Below are 21151 nucleotides of genomic sequence, written 5' to 3'. Positions count from 1 at the left end.
CTTGGAGACGAGCAACTTGATACGACGGCCGTTGACGTTGCTGCGACGTTGATGTGGAGGCTAAGCTTGGCGGATGCAGATGGCGTTTAAAATATAGTTTGTACAAGAATACATCTGCCCATTAGGAAGTATACGTGGATATCGTATAATATAAAGCGCAGCATTGAATGTCTGCTCTAGTCAAATGCTCCCGTCTCTCACTGTATGCACCTATGTATATATATATATATTAAAGTTTGAATTGTATCGCTCATTAGTCAAGGCAATTACAAGCATAATATATTGATGTATATATATCAATTGATATATATTCCCCACCCCCACCCAGCTACGCCCGTGTCACAAAACAGCTCCCAAAAAGCTCGTCCAACCGACGAACCGCCTCGTCCCCAATCTGATAGTGCACGACGAGCCGCCTCCCCATCATCTTCAGCCCCAACGCCTCGCCCTTCCTCACAAAATCCCCCTCGCTCACCCCCGCCGCCTCGAGATCCAGCCAAACCATGTTCGTCTCAACCGGATACACCAGCCCGCCGCCGCGCCCCTCCCACAAACCCGCAATCCGCCTCGCCCGCTCCTGCGCCCCCTGCAGCTTACCGCCCAAAAAGGTCTCTTCCACAGCGACCCTCGCCGCCGCGCACACGACGCCCGCCTGCCGCATCCCCCCGCCAATCGACTTGCGCAGCCACCTCGCCCTCTCGCGAAAGGCCTCGCTCCCAACCACCACCGAGCCGACAGGCGCCCCCAGGCCCTTGGAGAAGCAGAGGCTCACGCTGTCAAAGCACGCGCAGTAGTCGCGCAGCGATCCCGCCCCGGCGGCCACCGCCTCCCACAGCCGCGCCCCATCCAGGTGCAGCAGCACGCCGTGCCCTCGCGCCCACTCGCTGATGCGGCGGCACTCGGCGAGCGGCATCACCACGCCTCCCAGCGGACACTCCAGCGACACCAGCCGCGTCGGGCAGTCCGTCACGAGGGTGCCCCTGTTGAGCTTGGCCGCGAGGTCCTCCGCCGTCAGGTACAGCCCGTTTGCTGGCTCGACCGTCTGCACCATGGCGCCGCAGAGGCTCGCGATGCCCCCGGCCTCGTGGGTGACGATGTGGCTCCTGTGGTCGCAGAGGACGCTGTGCGGCGGCGCTTGGAGGTGCGTCCTGATGCTGACGAGGTTGCCCATGGTGCCGCTGACGACGAACAGGCCTGCCTGCTTGCCGGTGAGTTGCGCGACGCGCGACTCGAGCCCCAGCGTCGTGGGGTCCTGTCGAAAGTCGTCGTCGAGGAGCGTCGTGGCCGCGATGGCGTCGAGCATTCGGGCTGTGGGCGTGGTCATAATGTCGCCTGCGCATGGGTAGTCAGCCATCAATGTTGCATCTGATGTTTCTCGGGGACACGGGGGATGCGGGACGCCAACATACTGCGCAGGTCGAATGCTGCCGGCCCCGGGTGCTGCCAGTTATTTTCCTTGACGGGAGCTTCTTTCGGTGGCCCGTTTGACGTCCCGTTGCATAGATTTCCATGGGGTCCGTCTTGGCCAACGTCTTCGATGGATGTGATCATGGTGACCACTGACGGTGTTGGCTTCCGGCTGTAACCCTCAAGTGCTGCTTCGTACTCGAATTCGGTCGCTGGAAAGCAGTCCACGACAAAACATAAAGTATGCTGCAGATAGACATGTCTCCCCAGTCTTCGAATATACTCGGTCTTTTGTGTCGTTTGACGATCAAATTCCGAGGGCAGCCTTGGCCGCAAGTCAGCCCATTCACTCGGACGTCGGGTTTTGATGTTGGAATCAAAACCCATCAGGCGGCTCCTATGGCGGCCGGGTCAGACGGTGCAACATTTCATCAAAGGCATTGTCTCACAAAGCCTTGTCTTGTTGAAACTGTCCCAATTTGGAAGTGAGCGGCTCTTTCGACCAGCAATCGGACCGGAGAAACTCATCAGAGTTCTGGTCCCAGTGTCAGCGAAAACATGTCATGAGAGAATTCTCATCATTTTATACATGTAATTTTGATCAAGTTTGGAACAAGTTTCCGGATAGAAAGGATAGTCGGGCGAGGCATTATTGGAAGTTACGCGCCACAAACTTGAGAGGCTTGGGGAACAAGTACATAGTCCGATAACAGACAGCATATTGAGACTATGTAATACTTTTTCTTCTTCAAGTAAACTAAACCGCATAAGGTCTGTGCTATAGCCATCAACACATCGCCTCTGCAGGTGGCAAAGGCCAGAGTTGATGCCGTCACCTCCATCCTGCGCCACAAAACAATCACATGTTGCACACCCCAATTCTCTCCCCGTTCAAATCTCCAGTGAGGCAATATGCCGTGATATCGTCGAGGTGAATTCCCCATATACGCAAAGGATGAATCTCGAATAATCTGGCGCAAGCCAGCATGCGAATACTATTCACCGTCGTCCAACTGTTGACGGCTACCCTATGACACCATGTCTGCCCAGATCGCCGAGAACATCTGTCCCGAGCGTTGTCCTGATAACAAAATCCGGGCGGACATCGAGATTGACCAGCACTACACCTACAAGATCTACACGCCTGGAAGTCTCATCGCCGGCCATGTGACGATTTCAACGCCATCCGACGTTTTATTCCACAACATCGACATCTTATTCGTGGGCAGCGCCGCAACCCGAAACTTCGTCCAGCCAGATCCCGTATGCGCAACAAGGCCATTTCTGAAGCTATGCATGCCGATAGACGACGCTTCCTTTCCATCAGGCCATCTCTTCAAAGCCAGCAAGATGTACACGATCCCCTTTCATTTCGTGGTGCCCGCTCAGTTGCTCTTGGGCTCGTGTCGACACCGTTGCAAGAACGCGGCAGTTCAAGAACGTCATTTACGACTACCTCCTTCCATGGGATTCTGCCCAGGTGACGACCAGAGCCCTGATGGGGCGAGGGTTGTGTACAGCATCATCGCCGTTGGTACAAGAGATGTGTTGGATCCGCCTATACCGGTGCGCCTATTCACTGCGTACAAGACGATCCGGATTCTTCCAATAAGTCCTGAAGATGCGCCGCTCGACATCACAACCGACAATCGTCGATATGTACTTTCCAAGACACAGTGTCTTTGGAAGACCTTCTTCACGGGGCGTGAAGGTATATTGACAGCATCGGCTTCACAACCCAAGGCTGTTTTGCTGTCGCCAGACGAGACAGGGGCATCATGGTCCTTGGTGCGACTAAAGTTGGTCTTCGCACCTGCTTCGTCGCTCTACACGCCTCCACGGATAAAATCGGTATCGGGAAAGATTATTGCCACGACCTTTTTTAATATTTCGCCTCTCAATCGCCTTCCCAGTATCGAAACCTGGGACAGAGGCGAGGATCAACCGTTCCAACATACAACGGGCCACAAACTATTTGACGAGCAGGCCGAGGGACTCGTTTGGAACAAGGATCCTGATATTGCGGAGTTGGAGCGACGGCGTGCATCATATCCTTTGGACCCTTCCCACTCGCTCAACCGACCTGATGAGACCTTGACTCGCAACCGCACCAACGAGGATGGCGGCGCCAGACCGTCAACATGCTTCACATCGGCCATGGACATTCAGTTCAGCATTCCCAGCGACAAGAGCGTCTTCTTCCCGCCGTCGTTTGATTCATGCCTCATCTCCCGGGTGTATTCCTTACGGCTCAGTATTTCCCTTGGAGCTGCCCATACGAGCCTTGTTCTGAAACTACCTCTCCAGATTGGTGTCCAGGGCGCAACCCCCCATGCTTTTCGAGCCGGAGGGGGCGGCAACGAGTCGGAAAGGATGAGGGCTGCAGCGTGTTACAACGTACTGCCCGAGTACAGCTCAATATTCTGATCAGTGCGAGTTGCTACGTCATAATAAGGCATAGGTGGTGTCTCCATCCTGCTCATGTATATACCATAGCAAGTGTCGACAAACATTTTCAAATCAGGTGCAGCACAAATGACCATTTCTGACTCATACAAAGGGCTTGGACGGTAGACAACGGCCCTGTGACATGTCAATTTTGCTCCAAACGGCATCGTTTAGGCCCTACTCGAGCAGTTGGATACCCCAATGCCGGATGCGGATGTATGCAGCCTGTTTGGATAGGAACTGCATCAGGGAGGTGGGTATTCTCGAATTATACATCTCCTCGGAAACCAACACTAGTAGTGTTAAATGGAATGAATCTGGTCAACCAGAGTAGCGCTTCCTGCGCCAGACACAAACCTCAGCAGTCAACGCCGCTGGTGGCAACCAGTGGATGAATCTCGGTCGGTATCGGGCTTCGGGATTCCTGCACCTTGGCGGAAAACATTCAGAGATCTGGGGAAACGGGCCGGTATGGCCCTCTTTTCTCCTCATCTTAATCGGCTTCAAACCGCGTGAATGACGCCACGGTACCAATATTGGCTGCTGACAACCACATGCATCCGCTTAACGGAAGAAGTCCCGCGTTCAAAGTCCCCTCAAAGGTTGTATTGCATCGTTTTTTTTTCAAGTGTTTGTCTTGGAGGCTTAGTGCTGCTGAAGATGGCTCTGGACCAAAAGCTGGGATTTAGGTTACACGGCTTGACGTCGAGAATCATGGCGCCACAGGTGTAACCTTTGGGAGATGGTTCATAAGGCCTTGACTCTCTCGACAAAAAAAAAACGAAATACTTGAAGGACATGATGCTCATAATATTTCATGTCGCTCTGTTGACAATATGCGGCACTTGTTCTACAACTCTGTCGCCGCGGGCCGCCGACCGATGGCGAGTTTCGGGATTCAAACTGCGGCGATGTGGAGACCATCGCCGATGATCCGGCCGATATCCTCCGCAGCTCGAAACTCCTCAAGCAGTCGCAAGACAGTCGCTGGCGTCCCGGCCGTTCTTGCCTTTATATGTGCTGGTGGCTTGACATACTCGGTTTTTCGTCGAGATAGCAGTTTGGGTCTCTTTCGGAAAAGTAACGCATCTGGGGGAAATCCCGTACGTGATTCGCCTTGAAAAGGGATCAAATTGTCTCCCGCCAAATCCCCGCGCTTGTTGACATATATTCAGGCTTCCTCTCCCACGGATACTTTCCCTAGCGTCGAATACTATAAGTCACTTGATGAGCAAACAGACGTCGACAAGCTTCCAGTAGAGGAAGCCCGACTGACAACGGCCCCCAACGCCCCACCAGTCATCACGCGCAAGCATCCCGTGCTTCTCCGGGTGCCCTTGCAAACCATCACCTCCCTTTCCCAAGTGACGAATCAGTACAAGTACGAAGAGTGGACGTTCAACGGCACCACACCGGGTCCCTTTATCCGAGCACGAGTCGGCGACGTGGTAGAGCTGTCCCTGACGAACTGCGACGTGACCGGGAATCCGCATAACATCGACAGCCATGCATTCGCCGGCCCGGGTGGCGGATCGGCGCTCACCACGGCAGAAGAAAACGAAACAAAAACTGGCCGATTCAAGCTCCTCTGTCCGGGGCTATACATTTATCACTGCGCCGCGGCGCCGGTCCCCGTCCACATAGCCAACGGCATGTACGGGCTCATGTACGTCCAGCCGGAAGATCAGGACTTGCCCCCCGTCGACAGGGAGTACTATGTCATGCAAAGCGAGATATATCACGAGCCGCCAGAGCTCGATGACTATGGGCGTCCTCTGAATGTCGTGGAGTTTTCATACCCCAGAGGGCTGCGGGAGGAGCCAAACGCAATCGTTTTCAACGGCAAAGAATCTGCCCTCACGAGAGACGCGCCGCTCAAGGCCAGGGTCGGGGAGACGATACGCATCTTCTTTGGCAACGCCGGACCAAATCTCACCAGTGCCTTCCACGTCATCGGCAGCCACTTCTTGAACTGCTACCGTGACGGCGATGTGATGAGCCCTCCCGCGCGGTTCGTCGGCACGACGAGCGTGCCGCCCGGTGGTACGAGCATTGTGGACATGAAGATGGTTGTCCCGGGCAGTTATACAATTGTTGACCATGCCATTTTTCGCATAGACAAAGGTGCTGTGGGGTTCATCAATGTTTCCGGCCCGCAAAGACCGGATATCTATGTGGGAAATCTGCCTCCCCAACCTTGTGTTGGTTGCAAGTTACATGCTTGATAAGGAAGGTCATCGCGTATGCATGTAAAGGAGTTTCACACTCTGTCATAGACGTGGGCATGAGACTGGCACGTATTCGTTCCCGGGCGTAACGGAGCATAAAACTGTAAACTGTGCCACTATAGTTGCGGTATATACTAGAATGGGCAATTGTTCTAGTAATTGCAATACAGAGTGGTGCCTAAATGTTGAATGATGTCTTGAATGCTAGGCGCAACGTGCGATCTTTATGACGCGTTTCAGAGAGCGAATCTTCTTACGACATGCCGCTGGCAATGTCAAGGTGATGTTGGCACAGTGAGCGTCTGTATTTGAAATATGTTAGCTGGCGGGCTACAATAATTTTGCAATTGAAGTGCCTCCATGGGTGTAGCCCGCCTCGTGAATGCTGGCAATCGCTTGCGACGGCTGTCAGTTACCATGAATACAACTTCGGTGCGCATTCGAAGGCCTCTGGTGCCAGTGTACGCTTAAATCGTAAACCAAAAGCTGGGACCGTGAAGCTTCATGACGAAGCATGTGTGTACTCCGTTAGGACTCTGTTCCTGAAACATATCGAACAGGACGGGACATGATAGCTTGCATTGCGTAGAGTAATGTGCATATGTTGCAATTGCTCACCAACGACCGGCGTATTCGATTTATGAGCTACCAAGACTCTTAGGGCTATGTCAGGGTTCAGTCAGTGGATTCAAGAGAGCCTGCCTGGGGTGCCATTGCAAACTTACTTCTTGCTGGCGGAAACATCTCTAGCAATCCATGTGATGGGCCAGATGTCCCAACCTATTTTGTTTATTATGCGGCATTTCCCTTATTTCATTGTCTGCTTCAAACATATGGGATAGTAACCACCATGGCGATAGAGTCAAATCTTCATGGTCGTTGATAGAAGTAGGCCAACGGTGGCATGGAAAGCCAACCGCGTTCCATACCCGAACCATGCGGTAACAGCAGTCGCGGAACGACAACAGTCAAGATGCATATTTTGGTGCCAGAGTTGGAGGTTTGAAACTCGAAGCGGCAGAATAGTTCAACAGCTTGCAGCAAATTCGTTGGCGAGCTCAGAACGGATGAGTTATAGTGTTTTAGATGGAGCTCGTGGCTAAGAGATGGACCGTGGGGGGGAATCGGCAGGAACTGGAAGCTGGCCACTTGATGGCAGCTGCAATTCAAGCGGCAGCCGGAACGAACCGCACTTGACCCAATGAGAATCACAGCTCACCGAGTCATCGACGACCTGAAGACAGAGGAAGGTACGGAGTATTCAGGTCCCGAATATCCGCGCCTGGGCGAGAAGAGTCCTCGAACTCGCAGAGCCGTCGACTGACTCTACCAGGCGGAAGTTGCATTCGCGCATCAGGGGTTCCTCTGACAGTTCGACTCTCCGTCTCTTCGCCTTACTGTCGGCCCTAATCCCAAATCCACGACTGAGTTCCCGCAGCCAGGTCGACTGCGTAGAAGTAGCGGTTCCAGGGCCTATCTGGGATAAGATCGATGGAAACGGCGAAAACGACAATATGAGGCACGCGAATCAAAGGGTGCAGCCCACGGCTCACGGCCCTTATTTGCCGTCATTTCGTCCGCAGGAGAACCCGGCCGCTGTGGCTGGATAAAATTCAATAACCAGACGCCTTGCTCAGGTGGATCTAGATGGACATCCAAGGACACTTGAACCAGCCCTACCCGTAACGTCCCGCAACATTCAGCCCTTGGCAACAGAAGCTCGCACCAACCAGGGCAAAGGCGCTTGCAATATTCGGTAATGCCCAATGTACGGAGTAGACGCCCAGACCGAGCGTTTGGTAAACGACAAGGTGCGTCTCCTTGCGGGTAATCAGCTCTTGAAGGACGGTTGCTTCGCAAAGTCCAGGCCCTGGGATAGGCCGCGCTCCACTTGTCAGATCACAATATTAGACAATTTTACCTATCAATATGCAGTCAGCCTCTCGGCTGGATAAGAGGCTTGCGTCAATTGGAGGCCCAGGGGCCAGCAACAATAAAACGAGATATTTGGTCCCAGATGGCGAGGTCGCGGCTGAACATCCATTAGTTGAGAAGAGGGGTTTTTTTCTCTTCCTCCTCTTCCGCCATCTTTGAGAATCCTTCATAATGTCCAGCAGTGCCAATACCACCGACTGCCGAAGCGAATACCTCTGACGTGTTTTGTACACAGCTTCTGCACACCGTACACCGCAACCTCAGCCAAAGATGCTTCGGAGAGCTCGAACTTCTGCAGCTCAGGCCGATGATTTGCATACATATCCCTTGGACTGGCCTCAATCACAGCGCTGGAATCCAGACTATAACGTCCCACGCAACTCTCTCGAGGATGATGACAGCCTCGCACAGTCTTCAACATTATCATCAACTCAGCCCAAGGGGAAGACAGTATATACGGAAGCGACAGTAAGAAGGCAAGATGGCCAGCATAGTACTGCAGTGCATGCCCAGAGCCGTCATCAGGCGGCTGGTTTGGGATCTCAGCTACCGGACTTGTCTCACTGGCTTAAAACACTTTCGGAAATTTACATGAATAATCTGGAAAACCGTGCGCGTTGGGATCCCCGCTGGTTGAGCATTACCCGACGTGAGCGGCACGAAGGCCTTGCATCCAGCACAATTACCATCCTAGACTACATGAACGACGAATCGGTACCTCTAAAAACAACTACTACAGAAATAGCTCAATTATGTGTTGCTTTGCAGGAAAGACCGGAAGCATGCGCGGTTCGAGTCTTGATGGTGAACGACTTGAGCCGGTTTGTCATGGGTGCCTTGGGGCAGCTGTATGCGGTTGATCCGGAATTTTGGTTTGACCATCTCACAAACTCTGGCTACGCCGCAAGTGACAGTCAACTCAAAGTCTCGAGCGCAGTATGGATGAATTGGGCTGAACGAGAAACTCGCTTTCGTCATCGTTCACTACCAGGCATTGGTCAACGAACACAGTGGAATACCTCAAGCAGAACTAGAGGTCGAAATTGGGGACATATTAGATGGGCACGTCTAGGCTTAATGCACTATTTAGGGAAGAAGGGTTTCAATGAAGACGAGATAGAGTGCCGGCTTGGCGATGGCAGGTGGCTAGTCGAACGCGATGTGTTTCTGGACAAGTACGGATTTTTCATGACGCCGCGCAGACTACTCAGACACGCTCAGTTGGCGAAACGGTCATCCAACAAAAAGCCACAGGACTTATACTCAAGAGCCAAAGACTCCAACATCTACCGCGCATACAGTACCTTTGACGGTCTACCCAAGAATGTGACAGCATGGAAGAACCGGGATTTGAGAGTCGTGGCCCCAGAAGGCGCCAGCTACTGGTCTGGAGCAGATGAGCAAGGCCGGCGGATAGGTAACAAAACTCTATCTCAGAATTGAAACAGCCATGTTAATCATTTTATGCAGATATCATTGTCTTCGACCCCCCACGGCGAATGAAGGATGGCATAACGAAGGATACAATTCCCTCTCTTACCTTTATGCCCAGAGCAATCGAAGTGGAATCGTATACCGATGATGATCTTTGGCGCATCGCCGGCGTAGAAGAGACGTTTCTCGACCCTCCCCCACCCTTAATCTCTAAAAAAGAAATCAAAAAGAAACGAAAGGAGCAATTGGCTCAAAGAAGAAATGAGAAAAGGGCCTCTGGATCCAAGGAGTTGCGTCACAATGAAGCCACCGATGAAGAATTGGGCATCAGCGTCGAGTCTGGGTCTGAATCTGGGTTTACCAGTGATGATGAGTACGACCAAGACTACAACAATGAGTTGCGAGCTGAATATAAGAACCCCAAGCCTCATTCTAGGGACCGGGACTTCGCTAGAAAATACGCAATGCCAACATTCAATCTAGTAGAGCGTCTTCTCACTGCCACTCCAACACAAGCACTTTTGGGTGATGAATCGCCTATTCCGGCTCTACTCTACCGGCTTGTTCTCGACGATTTTTGGCAGCTTTTGGCAGAGATGCGATTGCAGCTTGATCACTTGGATAATGACCTGACAGCCACGCTGTATGAACAGCTTGTCGAATCTATTGGCAACTCCACACGGCAGAATCTTACCTGGATGCGGTCTACTCTGCAGGAATTGCACGACTGGTCCAATCACTTGAGAAAGTCTGGGGCTACTTTGAAAGCAACCCTAGACATTCAGCAAGAAATCGAAGAATTAAATGCAAATGTTCAGGATCTGCAGCGTCGAAGCGAACAGACAATGAACTTACTAGTGTCGTCAATGACACTTGCCCAGTCGTCAACGGTTATTGAACAGACATCTGGCATTAACAAACTCACCGAGTTGGCATTCTTTTTTATTCCCGTGTCATTTATTACGTCCATCTTCTCTATGCAAGTTTTCGAGCTCATATCGGCCCCGCCACGAATCTGGACTTGGGGCCTCTCATTATCAGTTGTCGCCTTGACGACCTATTTGATCCGAATATCACTGCGATCACCTTCCTTTCGTGTGGTACTGTTGCATTTCCGAGCAACAATCATTAATCGGTTTTCTGCTCCCGGCGCAGGCACGGCTTCTAGGCGTCTAAACACGGTCGGCAATCGTGCAATCGCCAAATTTATATTCTTCTTCACCGCTGTTATGACCATGTTTTCCATGGTGGTTCTTCCGGCTCTGTTCCTTCTATTTCTTCTAATGGGGGGCCTTTGGCTTGGCATCACAGGCGTGGCCTTGTACTTTATAGTGACCAGATGGCCCGAGGCCGCCGTGCTCGTCCCCTGCTTTATATCTATTCCGGTGGCACTTCTCGGGATGGCTACTTGCTGGCACTGGCATGAAGAAATTTCGGACGGATGCCTTGCGGCGATAAATTGGAGCGTTGAATGGATAAAGTGGGTGTTTCCAGCGCAGTGGACGTTGGACACAGTGGATGACGAGGACTTGGCCAAGGAGGGTATCAATATATACGCACGGCAGGCGCTCGTTCTGGCGACATAGAATTGCAGGTGCGTCTGGTCCAATTGTTAAATACCACAGGCAGGATATGAGATCTAGTGTACCCGAAGCTATGGTCCATCCCTGAAGGATGTTGTCGGATTTTGGATCCTTTAACCCTTGTGTACCAAGTAGTGCTTGCAATGTCGATATCATTATTATTGACCAATTCATAGCCACTAATCCACTACTTCACCATCCAAATATGTATAATTGGCGTAAGGAAGCGTCAATTTCGTGATGCTGGAGATCGCAAGCAGATGTATCAGACACAGTCTGCAGTACAGCCCTTTCCCCGTCGGTTCTTCATACAGAAATCTGTTCGACGGTAGATGTAGGAGGGATTCATACAGAAATGAAAACGATAATCACTCTTCTAGGTCTATACCAGCCTACAGTGGGAGGCAAAAACGTATCAACCAGGTCAGATACCTGACTTTCACAATTTATACTACAATACACTCTAATACATTGGTGCATACTTCTTAGTGGGCAATATATTTTGCCAGACTGTAGGGAATGACATGGCCATCATCAGCAAGATGTTCCAGAAACCAGAGCTGAATGGGTTCTTGTATAATGTCTAGTGCAATGGCCTTTATGCTAAAAGTTGTCTAAATTGCGGTGTAGTCTATGTAAATCTAGTGATTATAATGAGTCCCTCAACAAAATAACTTCCCCATGAGTCCCCCAGCTCAACATCATCGTCAAGTCTGTGACAATCTTTGAAACAAAACTCACCTCCGTCCAGCTTTACAAATGTGTGTTGCGCTAAACACCACTCATATCACCCTCTTCGGATCCTCATCCCACTCCCGGACATGGAGTATACATGCAACTCGTCCCCCATGTCACTTTGGCATGCAATGTCAACAATCTTCACCCAGACGCAAACTTGGACATGGCCCTCAACCGAGGCCCCCAAACCCAGAATATGACCGGAGCCACCCACCCAATGGCAATACTGATAAAGGCCAGGATGCTCGTTCCCCAGCCGTACCCCAGCTCCTCATACATGTACGGCGCAAACAGGGGGAACCCAAAGCCCGCCAAGCTCCTGAGAACCGCGCACGCGGCCATGGCACTCGCGGCGTACGTCTGGTAACAGTCCACAATGTACATCTGCATCCCCTGCAGGCAGCAAATCACACCGACGCTGCAGAGCAACGCGCCAATGTCCGGCATGATCCAATGCGCGTGGCCGATGCTCCATCCGTACCAGAACAGCCCGACGGTCAGGACGACAGAGCCAATGGCCAAGCTGGGCATGCGGAACTCGGGCCGTCCGACGCCGCCGTTCCTGCTCTTGAGGGCGCCGTACACGCGGTCCACCATCTTCAGCTGCAGGAAGATGCCGACAAAGCACCCGATAGCAATGGAGAGGTAGTTGAGGCCCCCCACCCCCTTGGACTGGCCGTACACCTTGGTCCAGATGTCGGGGAACGTGGCAAACATGAGGTACAGCGTGCCAAAGAGGTAGGCCATGTAGACGGCGATGCAAGCGACGATGGGCTGCGTGGCAAACATGCGGACGGGGCGCTGCACCGCGCGCAGCAGCGTGCGGCCCAGCGTCTCCTCCTTCTCGCCCGTGTACAGGTCCCGGTTGCCCGTCTCGCGGGCGAGGCGGTCCCGTCGCCGGCGGAGGATGGTCGGCGGGTGCGACTCGCGCAGCCACACGAAGCCGAGGGCCTGGACGACGGCCGCCGCGATGCTGGTGGAATAAAAGACCCATCGCCACGTCGAGTACTGCGCGATGAAGGCGCCGGCAATGGGGCCGATGACGGGCCCCAGCATCGGGCCCATGGTGTATGTGCTCATGGCCTTGCCGCGCTCCTCGGGCTTCCACATGTCGCTGTTTTTTTGCCTCGTCGTCAGCCAAGTTGGAGGAGAGAAACGCTCTCGCGGTGTCTACTTACCTCACTGCGCCGCCGCCTACGGCTAGGGGCGCGCTGCCGCCAATGCCAGCGAGGAAGCGAAAGACAAACAGCTCGGCCTTGGTGTTTGCAAACCCGCACGCCAGATTCCACACCAGGTACCACAGGTTCGTGATCTGCAGTATCCTCACTCGTCCGTACAGCTCGCTCGCGGGGCCGAAGAAGATTGGCCCGACGGCGTAGGCGAGGATAAAGATCGCCAGGGAGAGATACACCTCCACGTTGCCCTTCATGTCGAGGCTGCGGCCGAGGTCCTCCAGCGCGGGGGCAATCATGGCGCTGGAGATGGGGGAGATGAAGACGAAGAGGGAGACGGTCAGTGTGGTTTTCCACTTGGTAGGCCGGGGCCAGTTGCGCGGATGCTCGGGGTCGGAAGGCGCCCATGCGATGAGGTTTGGGTCGACGTTCTTGGGCGTGTCGGAGTCTGTGTTTGCGGTTGAGGGTTGCGCGGATTCGAGGTCCGCATTGTCGGCGGGCTGCTTTTCAGCCATGGTGTTTGACGGCGTTGAACGGCAAAGCAGGGAGTGCGTGCAAGGGCCTCGAGCTGTGTGATGGATAAATTGGCTCGACTTGGAACAAATGTTCCAGGTGGTCATCTATATATATGTGTACGTCTCGCGATGGCACTTACACCGTTCACGACCGGCAACTTGCGCAGGTCTGGCCAATCAGGGACTCTTATTGTTGTTCGGGCCCGATGCGGTCGGTGAGGGCCGAGGACTCAGCCAATAGTGTGTGCGGTTTCTTCGGCCCCGTGTGTTCACTTCCACCCGGATTCTTGTGCCAGGTGGCAGCCGGACTGACAGCCGGGCTGACACCTGAAAATCTGCGAGAGGTAAATAAGTCATAACTCAACATTGGATGGACGGCTTCACAAAAGGGGCAAAGAGCGCAAAGTAGTAAGGAGCATCACGTCATTATTAAAAAAACAACACGCCTCCATAACCCATCTACTTAATCCGTCTTCTTTTTGCCCTCCCTCGCAACCTTCTTCTCCGCCTCGCTCACAATCTCCCCCGCCCTCTTCTCCTTGTCCTCCAACACCTTCTTCAAATCCTCAACCGTGTCCTTGAGCAGCTGCTCGCCCTCGCTCCAGTGCTTCTCCGCCACGTCCCCGATCTGCCGCAACTTCTTCATCACCTCGCCGCCCTGCGGAACCGCGTCAAAGTACTTCTCCAGCCCGGAGCCCTCTACCGCCCTGGCCGCCTTGGCCCTGGCCTTGTCAACAGCCCCCCGTACATAGTCCTGCAACTCATCCACGCTGCCCGACTTCTCAGCCGAGCGAAGCCTGTCAAACAGCTGCGACAGACTGCCCTTCTTCAACGACTCGGCATTCTCCTCGAGCAGCGTCTTGACCTTGGGGTTCTTGTCCAGATACGGCCTCGCCGCCTCCATGCCCTTTGTCCACGCCTCGTCCCCCAGGCCCTTGACCTGCTGCGCCTTGTCCTCGAGCAGCTTGCGCGCCTTGGCGAGACTCTCCTCCGAGACGCCGCTGGCCAAAATGTCCCTGACCTGCGCCCACGTCTGGTCGACCTGCCTCTTCGCCTCGGGGCCGTAGCTCTCCGCCATGGACTTGAGCTCGTCAATGCTCGCGCCAAACTTGTCCTTGAGCCGGGGGTGGTTGTCGAGGATGTCGGAGAGCGCGTCCTTGGACAGCTCCGCGATGCGCCTCGACATTTCGGCCAGCACGTCGACGGCCCTCGACGCCGTCTCCAGGCTCAGGCCCGCCTTGGAAACATCCCCCAGCTTCTTGTGGGTGTCGTTGACAATGGCGTCCACCTCGTCCTTGTGGCTGTCGCGCACCGTCTCCCAGTCCTTGAACGCCGCGTCCACGTAGCCCCTGCCGCCCGGGATCCACGCCGCGTACGAGTAGGCAAACTGCTTGATGGAGTCGACGGCCTGGTCGGCGCTGGGCGGGTTGCTCTGCAGCGTCTTGGCGGCCGCGTCGTACTTTTTCGACGCTTCTGCGGCGGCCTTGTTGAGCTTGGAGGCGGTGCGGCCGGCCGGCGTGAACGAGTAGGCGCCGAAGACGACCGCGGCGCCGACCACGCCGCCCAGGATGCCGGTTGCAAAGTTTGAGCCGGACGATGAGGAGGAGGCGGTGGTGGTGGATTGGCAACGGAGCTGGCAGGCGGGCTGGTGGAATCGCGCCCGTCTGGCGACGAGCCGGGGCAGTTGTCTCGACAGCATGTTGAGCTCCGGCTACACGGGGAAGAAAATGTTGAGGGGATGCGATATCTTGCTTGCGGTGCGCTCAGTTGGTGGGTTGGGAAGATGAGGAGCAGGGCTCAATTGAAGTATTTAAAGTTTCAGCTGGACATGTTGCAAGGCACTTGAAAGCAGGTTTTGCTCATGGCCGTTTACAGACAGCTCGGAGGGGTGGATTTCGAAGCTCCTCAATCGATGACGTCGGCGGAGGCCGATCAATGCGCCAATGTACGGTGGCATCGTGCGGAGCTTAGCTAATGTGCGACCGTACCAATGGCTAACCTGCATGTGCGTTTCTTGCATCTGGAAAGTCCTCCCAACGCAGAAAAATGGGGCTGGTGGACATTCAAAGGTGAACATGAAGGCTCAATTGGGATGGAGGAGCTGAAGATTGGGATCTAGCCCTCTGTACGGGTTGTCTTATTAGCATCTCGGGTCAATGCATGCATACAATTACATCATTTCACACATGTTTTCCCCAACGGGAACAGCTCACCACCAGTAGACAACCCTCACACGGTAATACCCGTTGCCAAGAGCACTGCGGTCGCCAAAGAGAACGAGTTCAATATGGATAGGCCATGTTTACCTTGGTCAATGTAGCTTTAGGCTCTTCTCCACATGCCCCAGTCCCGGATTATCAACGTCAAAGTCAAGCCCATCTGGAATCTTAATCCCGTCCCTCTCGTAACTAAACTCCTTGAATCGCTGCACTGAAATACCATCTTTCCGCAGCCACCAAGTCTTTCGTCTCCATCTGCCACTTCTCAACTTCTTCCCGCAGCTGCTTCACTACTGAATCATACTCCAGTGTGCCCGCCAGGTTGTGCACCTCCTTTGGGTCGGCTTCCAAATCGTACAGCTCCCCGGCAGTCTTTTTTTTTTCGCTCTTCAGCGGCCGCCTGCCAGTCCTTGGTGGCGACGTATTCCGCATGGCTTCAAAGGCGGGTGATGCGCACAGGTCCATTGCGAATGGAAAGCTCAGCTTTCAGCACACATAGCCGTGGCACTTATACCGTCGGTTTCGCAGGTATTTCCTAGGCCAGTAGTTGGTGATTTCGTGGAAAGTGTGTGAATCGCATACGTGATCCCGTGCTTCTTAGATGGTTGCCGAGTCCTTTGATACGATTGATCGTCCCTGACAAGGTCAAACGCAGGCATCAGACGGCTGGCGATTACCTTGACCGGCCCAGTCGAGGAGCGCCAGGAAAACATCAATATATGACATCATGTTCAGGGGGGTAGCGCCGGCGCCCTTTCCTGGCACTCGAACGATGAATGGTAACCGCATGCCAGCGTCATAAAGTGTAGTCTTTGAGTTAACAAATGGCGGTCTGTTATGGCTCAAAAAGAGTACCAAGGTTTCGTCTGCCAAGCGCTCCCGCTCAAGAGCCTCCAGGACAAGGCCGATCCCCTGATCCGTTCGGTGAATGGGGCGGTAGTATTCTGTAAGTTCTTGTCTGGCCGCAGAAAGATCCTGCACAAAACGAGAAACTTCAACTTCGTGCAGGCTAAAAACGCAGTCCTTTGAGCAAGCATCAGAATTAACGTCTAGATTTCTAAACCCTCCACGGCTTGCCAGCACTCTGTGAGGATCAAGATGCAGAGTTTGTAGCCAATGTCGTTGAAAACCTGCGGAGCGCTTGTCCACATTCTTCCATATTTGAAAGCTATGAGTTCCAAGAATAACCCGTAGCCGTCATTTTCATGCGATTTCAATCCCGTGTAAATGGCTGCCCTGCTGCCGCTGCATGAAGCCGTACTGGCAAAGGCCATGTCAAAACGGGAACTTAATGGCGTAAGCGAGTCGAGGCCTGGTGTCTGTGGCGCTTTACATCCGTCCGTGCCAATACGTTCTCACTCAAGATCGTCCGCAATCATGAGCAGTACGTTTCTTTTCGGCGCCATGGTTCTAGGGTTCGTGCCAGGTTCTTAGGCATGCCGAAGTAGCAGCCCCAGGCCTCAAGTTCAACATGAGATAGCACTAAATCGCTTCGGTCCAAGATTGCGATACAGAGTCGTCCATATCCTCGTTGGACACAGAACCGCCCATTTCCATGATTCCGTACATGTCCCAGGACAAAAAGCTTTGCAAGTCGTCGAGGTCAAGCGCATTGCACATTGGTTGGGTGGCCCCAAATTTACGAAGTGGATGGAGCGGAACTGGTCTTTCATGCTGCAAACTGGATCGAACCGACTGCTCCTGGCTGAGGCCTACGAGCTGGTGAGCTGCAGCGCTGGTTCCATCCCAGGACGCCGGTCCCCCAGCATGAGGATTCTGAGTGCTCCAGCTAGCGGTTCGTGCAGCTGCATCGCCGTCCATGCCACGAGATTCGGTGGTCCCGGAGCGAGCGAGTGAATGAAGAGAAAGGGGAGGGAGGTCGTATTCTCCCGGCTTGTCCTGCTTTCCACTCGCGTTGTTTGGTCTACGCGCCAAATTGATTAATGTTTACTCTGGTGAAACTCATGGTTTGATAACTTACAACGCTGAGTGGTGAGATTCAAGATGGTCATCCGCTTCAAGACTGCTCAAAAGGTCATCGCGAGCAACTGTTTTCTGGACCTTGGATAGCCATCGCTCAATTGTTGCAGACTACAAGACAAGGAAGAGGTTAGTGCGGCATAAAAGGTATCGGGGCCTTGACGTCTTACCAATGACTGTGCGATTGGAAACAACGCGGACATCATTCCCAGAATCCTGTTGTTGCTCTCCACCGCCTTCACCGCGTCTCTCAGCTTAACCTCTGCATCTGGTCTATTGGGGTCCAGCAGGCGGGCAACATAGTATAACATGACCCGGCTGCTGTCGTAGACGAAAAATGGCAACAAGCTGTCTGAGAGAAGTCGTGAGCCGTGCTCTGCAGCTTCTGCTAGTATATCCGCGATTTGCTGGGCATGATAATATGCGTTGGCTTGGGCTGTCTGAAGAAATTCCTGATGTTCTGGGGGGAACGTGAAAGGCTTGGGAAGTTTAAAGAGGTCGGGCATGGTGAGCTTGAAAAGCTCCAAATAATTATGATGATAGGTGCAGTGAATGAGCACAAGTGCACCAAGTTGGTTTGAGTCCAGCCGTGCATAAATTGTTTCGGTGGTGTACTCGACGAAATCTGGCAACTCTCTTCGCCATAAAAGCAAGTCTGCATCCAACGCCGCGAAAAGAGACTCTGGCTGCCAGGGGGGTGGTCCTGCATGTAAGTGATTGACATATCGGACTATTCTCTTCCACAATGTCACAACTCGGATATAGTAAGCCATAATGCCCATGTTGGCCGCGGGTCGTCGCGGAACGATGGCGGGTGGGAGAAATTGCAAGACATGGCCGACACCGAGTGTCTCTGTGACAGATGGTATCCTCAGCCCAAAGTTTCGCTCGTTACTTGGAAGCTGGATTTTAATGTCATTCTCTCGCAGCAAGGTGAGTTGATCGACACCACTGCCCGCCCAAGCATCAAGGACATAACAAGCCCACATAAGTCGTCGTCTACTCTCTCTTGACGCCACTGAGGGTGCATTACTGTCCTCCTCGGTGCATAAAATGTCCGAGTTGTACTCGGTGTTTATCTTCAAGGCATGAGCCATTCGCACAGCGAGGCCGCTAATCATGAGCGCCTGGCCATATTCGCCAAGTCGGAAATGAAAGTCATGAAGAAGAATTGCCGTCTATGACCTGGTTAGCACCCTGTTTTGAAAAGCAGCCGCGACTTCTTACCATGAGTCTTTGGACTGATATCTTTCCGAAATTGGCCAGCATCAGAAATTCAGCCCTTTTCGCCCATTGATTTCCTGCATTCTTGAGGAATGACGGCGGATGGTTGGCTTCGCCTTGATCAGCGCTCAAAACGAGAAATCTGGACCAATGCTGTTAGTGTCTGCGCTTTTCTCTCAGAAATAACTGCCGCAAAGCCGACTTACTTTGCACCGTGTGCACAAATGATGTGCAAAAGCGCGGACTCGTCATCAGAGCTGAGGCCCTTGTCCAGCTGGCGCATAAACGATGGCTTGTGTACAAATGCGAAGCATCGGAGAGGGTGAACATTAGAAAAGTACTGTTCAACTACCCGGCGAAGATTCCGAGTTGCCGGCAAGGCAGAAGATAGCAACCTGGGCGTGAGATGGTCAGCGACGTGTAAAAAGGCCGACATGCATGTTTCAGGGCTTCCATCATTGCCTTACCATGCCAACGGATGCGAGCTCAACTGTCCATTTGATCCATTCTGCGAGGCTGCACCCGTGACGCACGTCGCAGCAGCTTCGGACACAACAGAAGCCTTTTCGGTGGCATCATCCGATACCTTGCTGAGGCTGGCTCGTACCGATCCGCGCTCATCCGTCTCACTCGGCGTGATACCCGTCATGCCATCTCGCTCCGTCGGGCTGCCATCATCGTCATCGCCGGAAGCCGCCTGTGATCGGTTCAGATTGCGTGTCCATCTCGGCGCGGCGCCGCCGTCGTAAACACACTGAATCAGCTTCGCAGCACACCGGGCGCACTTCGGCCGGTCGCCATTACACTTGGTCTTTGACAAACGACAGCTCTGGCAAGACCGATACGTCCGGATTTTCCTCAACGATATGGGCGACAGCGAAATTCGGTTCCCGTTTGGAGTCGAGCCATCGTCAGCGACACACTCGAGCTGAAGCCGCTCGCAATTGCGACAGCCATTGGGGCGGCCGTCACATTTGACCTGCGTGTCTGGTTAACTTTTTTTTGCCCGCGAGTTCCACCAGCAGCTTTCCCGTTTCAGGAGCTCCTCCTACCTTGCGCGCACGGCACACTCGACAGCCCATCGTCAGCACCGCCGCAGCCAAGAAAAATGTGTCAAGAATATAGATTCACACAATACACATGATCAAAGGTTGAAGACCATGCCCCGACATTTGTCTGGCCGGATGCGAGAGAGACCGAGGGAGAAACACTAGGCATCTTACACGCAAAAAGTCACGTCAGCGCACAAGAGACGGTAGGAGCGACCGACCGAGGCGGCATCTCCAGCTGTGATTGGTCCACGGGGTAGCAGAGCGCGCCGAGGGGCCGACTTCCGCGACTGACGCTAGCGATGGCCCTGGTGACGTGATCGAATGCTGGCCGCTGCTTGGCCACTAAAGGTGAAGGCGCCTTGTCCCACCACGGTTGCGTGCTGCGGGGATGCGGACAAGATGTGCCCGGCCGAAGAATGTCTGGAGTCTGCGGGTGTATATCAACTTGGAAAATATCCCACTCTAGGTATTTGTTTACTCCGTGGATTCATTAATTATTAACACATAGCGGTAAGAAATAGGGAATAGCAAAAGCACAGATGATGCCAAGTGCTCTCTCCCATTGGCCGATGGCCCACGGGCACCTGGGTACCTGGGTACTTGAGTATTGACGTAACTATAGCCTCGAGGGCCGACATTCCGAACTTGTCGTTTTCACAATTCAACTTTCAAAGAGCTCTGCTTGCACATTGCCGAGTACACCAACTGCAAAGCTGTTGTCCAGTGAATATCATGCTTCTGCACGATGAGCTGATGTCCGTTCCTTTGCCCTTTGTACCAGACACATTTTGAAGTTACCGTCCATACAAGGCGGCCGTCCATCGAGTCACCCTGGACGAGAATCCAAGCCCACGACTCTGGCTATCCGGAAGGACATGCTCAAGTATGCCGAGAGTAAATGAATACCACGGCGAAATCTATTTTTAAACTTCCCTGAAACCCCCGGACCGCCGTGTCTAATACCTGCATGTCCCCAGCCGTCCTGTGGTCATGTCGGTGGGGATGCCGCAACGCTGGATAGTTGTGATGCTCTCCATGGCTGACAGCAACCTGTGTTTCGAATCTATGTGTGACCGATTCAGTCTTACCGCTTATTTCGGCCCCAATTCTGATATCTGTACCCGCCGGTACAGACATGACCCCCACTTGTTGCCGTGAAACACATACATATCTGTACTTGTGCTGATATGCGCCCTTATCAGTAGAGATACTAGAG

The 21151-nt window shown here is 53.4% G+C and overlaps 8 protein-coding genes across 8 annotated transcripts; 3 read left to right on the top strand and 5 right to left on the bottom strand.

Annotated features, from left to right (window-relative positions):
- Positions 1 to 328: 328 nt before the first annotated feature.
- vrtJ_0 (Aldolase vrtJ) lies at positions 329 to 1551 on the bottom strand (the record flags this gene model as incomplete). Its single annotated transcript, XM_066130622.1, has 2 exons — positions 329 to 1332; positions 1410 to 1551. The coding sequence occupies 2 exons, from the start codon at positions 1549 to 1551 to the stop codon at positions 329 to 331; spliced, it is 1146 nt and encodes a 381-aa protein (XP_065986915.1).
- An 894-nt stretch (positions 1552 to 2445) lies between these two features.
- On the top strand, positions 2446 to 3834 carry G6M90_00g056660 (uncharacterized protein; the record flags this gene model as incomplete). The annotated part of the gene is made up of 1 exon (XM_014688770.1): positions 2446 to 3834. The coding sequence occupies one exon, from the start codon at positions 2446 to 2448 to the stop codon at positions 3832 to 3834; it is 1389 nt and encodes a 462-aa protein (XP_014544256.1).
- An 857-nt stretch (positions 3835 to 4691) lies between these two features.
- On the top strand, positions 4692 to 6080 carry aniA (Copper-containing nitrite reductase; the record flags this gene model as incomplete). Its single annotated transcript, XM_014688769.1, has 2 exons — positions 4692 to 4958; positions 5031 to 6080. The coding sequence occupies 2 exons, from the start codon at positions 4692 to 4694 to the stop codon at positions 6078 to 6080; spliced, it is 1317 nt and encodes a 438-aa protein (XP_014544255.1).
- A 2208-nt stretch (positions 6081 to 8288) lies between these two features.
- On the top strand, positions 8289 to 11038 carry G6M90_00g056640 (uncharacterized protein; the record flags this gene model as incomplete). Its single annotated transcript, XM_014688768.1, has 2 exons — positions 8289 to 9435; positions 9489 to 11038. The coding sequence occupies 2 exons, from the start codon at positions 8289 to 8291 to the stop codon at positions 11036 to 11038; spliced, it is 2697 nt and encodes an 898-aa protein (XP_014544254.1).
- An 876-nt stretch (positions 11039 to 11914) lies between these two features.
- Positions 11915 to 13460, bottom strand: vrtL_1 (Efflux pump vrtL; the record flags this gene model as incomplete). Its single annotated transcript, XM_014688767.1, has 2 exons — positions 11915 to 12887; positions 12952 to 13460. The coding sequence occupies 2 exons, from the start codon at positions 13458 to 13460 to the stop codon at positions 11915 to 11917; spliced, it is 1482 nt and encodes a 493-aa protein (XP_014544253.1).
- A 463-nt stretch (positions 13461 to 13923) lies between these two features.
- G6M90_00g056620 (uncharacterized protein) lies at positions 13924 to 15159 on the bottom strand (the record flags this gene model as incomplete). Its single annotated transcript, XM_014688766.1, has 1 exon — positions 13924 to 15159. The coding sequence occupies one exon, from the start codon at positions 15157 to 15159 to the stop codon at positions 13924 to 13926; it is 1236 nt and encodes a 411-aa protein (XP_014544252.1).
- Positions 15160 to 15868: 709 nt separating this feature from the next.
- Positions 15869 to 16144, bottom strand: G6M90_00g056610 (uncharacterized protein; the record flags this gene model as incomplete). The annotated part of the gene is made up of 1 exon (XM_066130621.1): positions 15869 to 16144. One exon carries the CDS (start codon positions 16142 to 16144, stop codon positions 15869 to 15871), a length of 276 nt encoding a protein of 91 aa, XP_065986877.1.
- Positions 16145 to 17161: 1017 nt separating this feature from the next.
- On the bottom strand, positions 17162 to 19965 carry G6M90_00g056600 (uncharacterized protein; the record flags this gene model as incomplete). Its single annotated transcript, XM_014688765.1, has 7 exons — positions 17162 to 17603; positions 17661 to 17770; positions 17830 to 18837; positions 18887 to 19025; positions 19090 to 19278; positions 19351 to 19862; positions 19936 to 19965. 7 exons carry the CDS (start codon positions 19963 to 19965, stop codon positions 17162 to 17164), a joined length of 2430 nt encoding a protein of 809 aa, XP_014544251.1.
- Between the last annotated feature and the right edge of the window lie 1186 nt (positions 19966 to 21151).

The sequence above is a fragment of the Metarhizium brunneum genome, chromosome 3 (genome assembly GCF_013426205.1).
Source record: "Metarhizium brunneum chromosome 3, complete sequence".
Lineage (NCBI taxonomy): Eukaryota > Fungi > Ascomycota > Sordariomycetes > Hypocreales > Clavicipitaceae > Metarhizium > Metarhizium brunneum.
The sequence above is the reverse complement of the archived record's forward strand: the minus strand, read 5'-3'. Positions and strand labels throughout refer to the sequence as shown.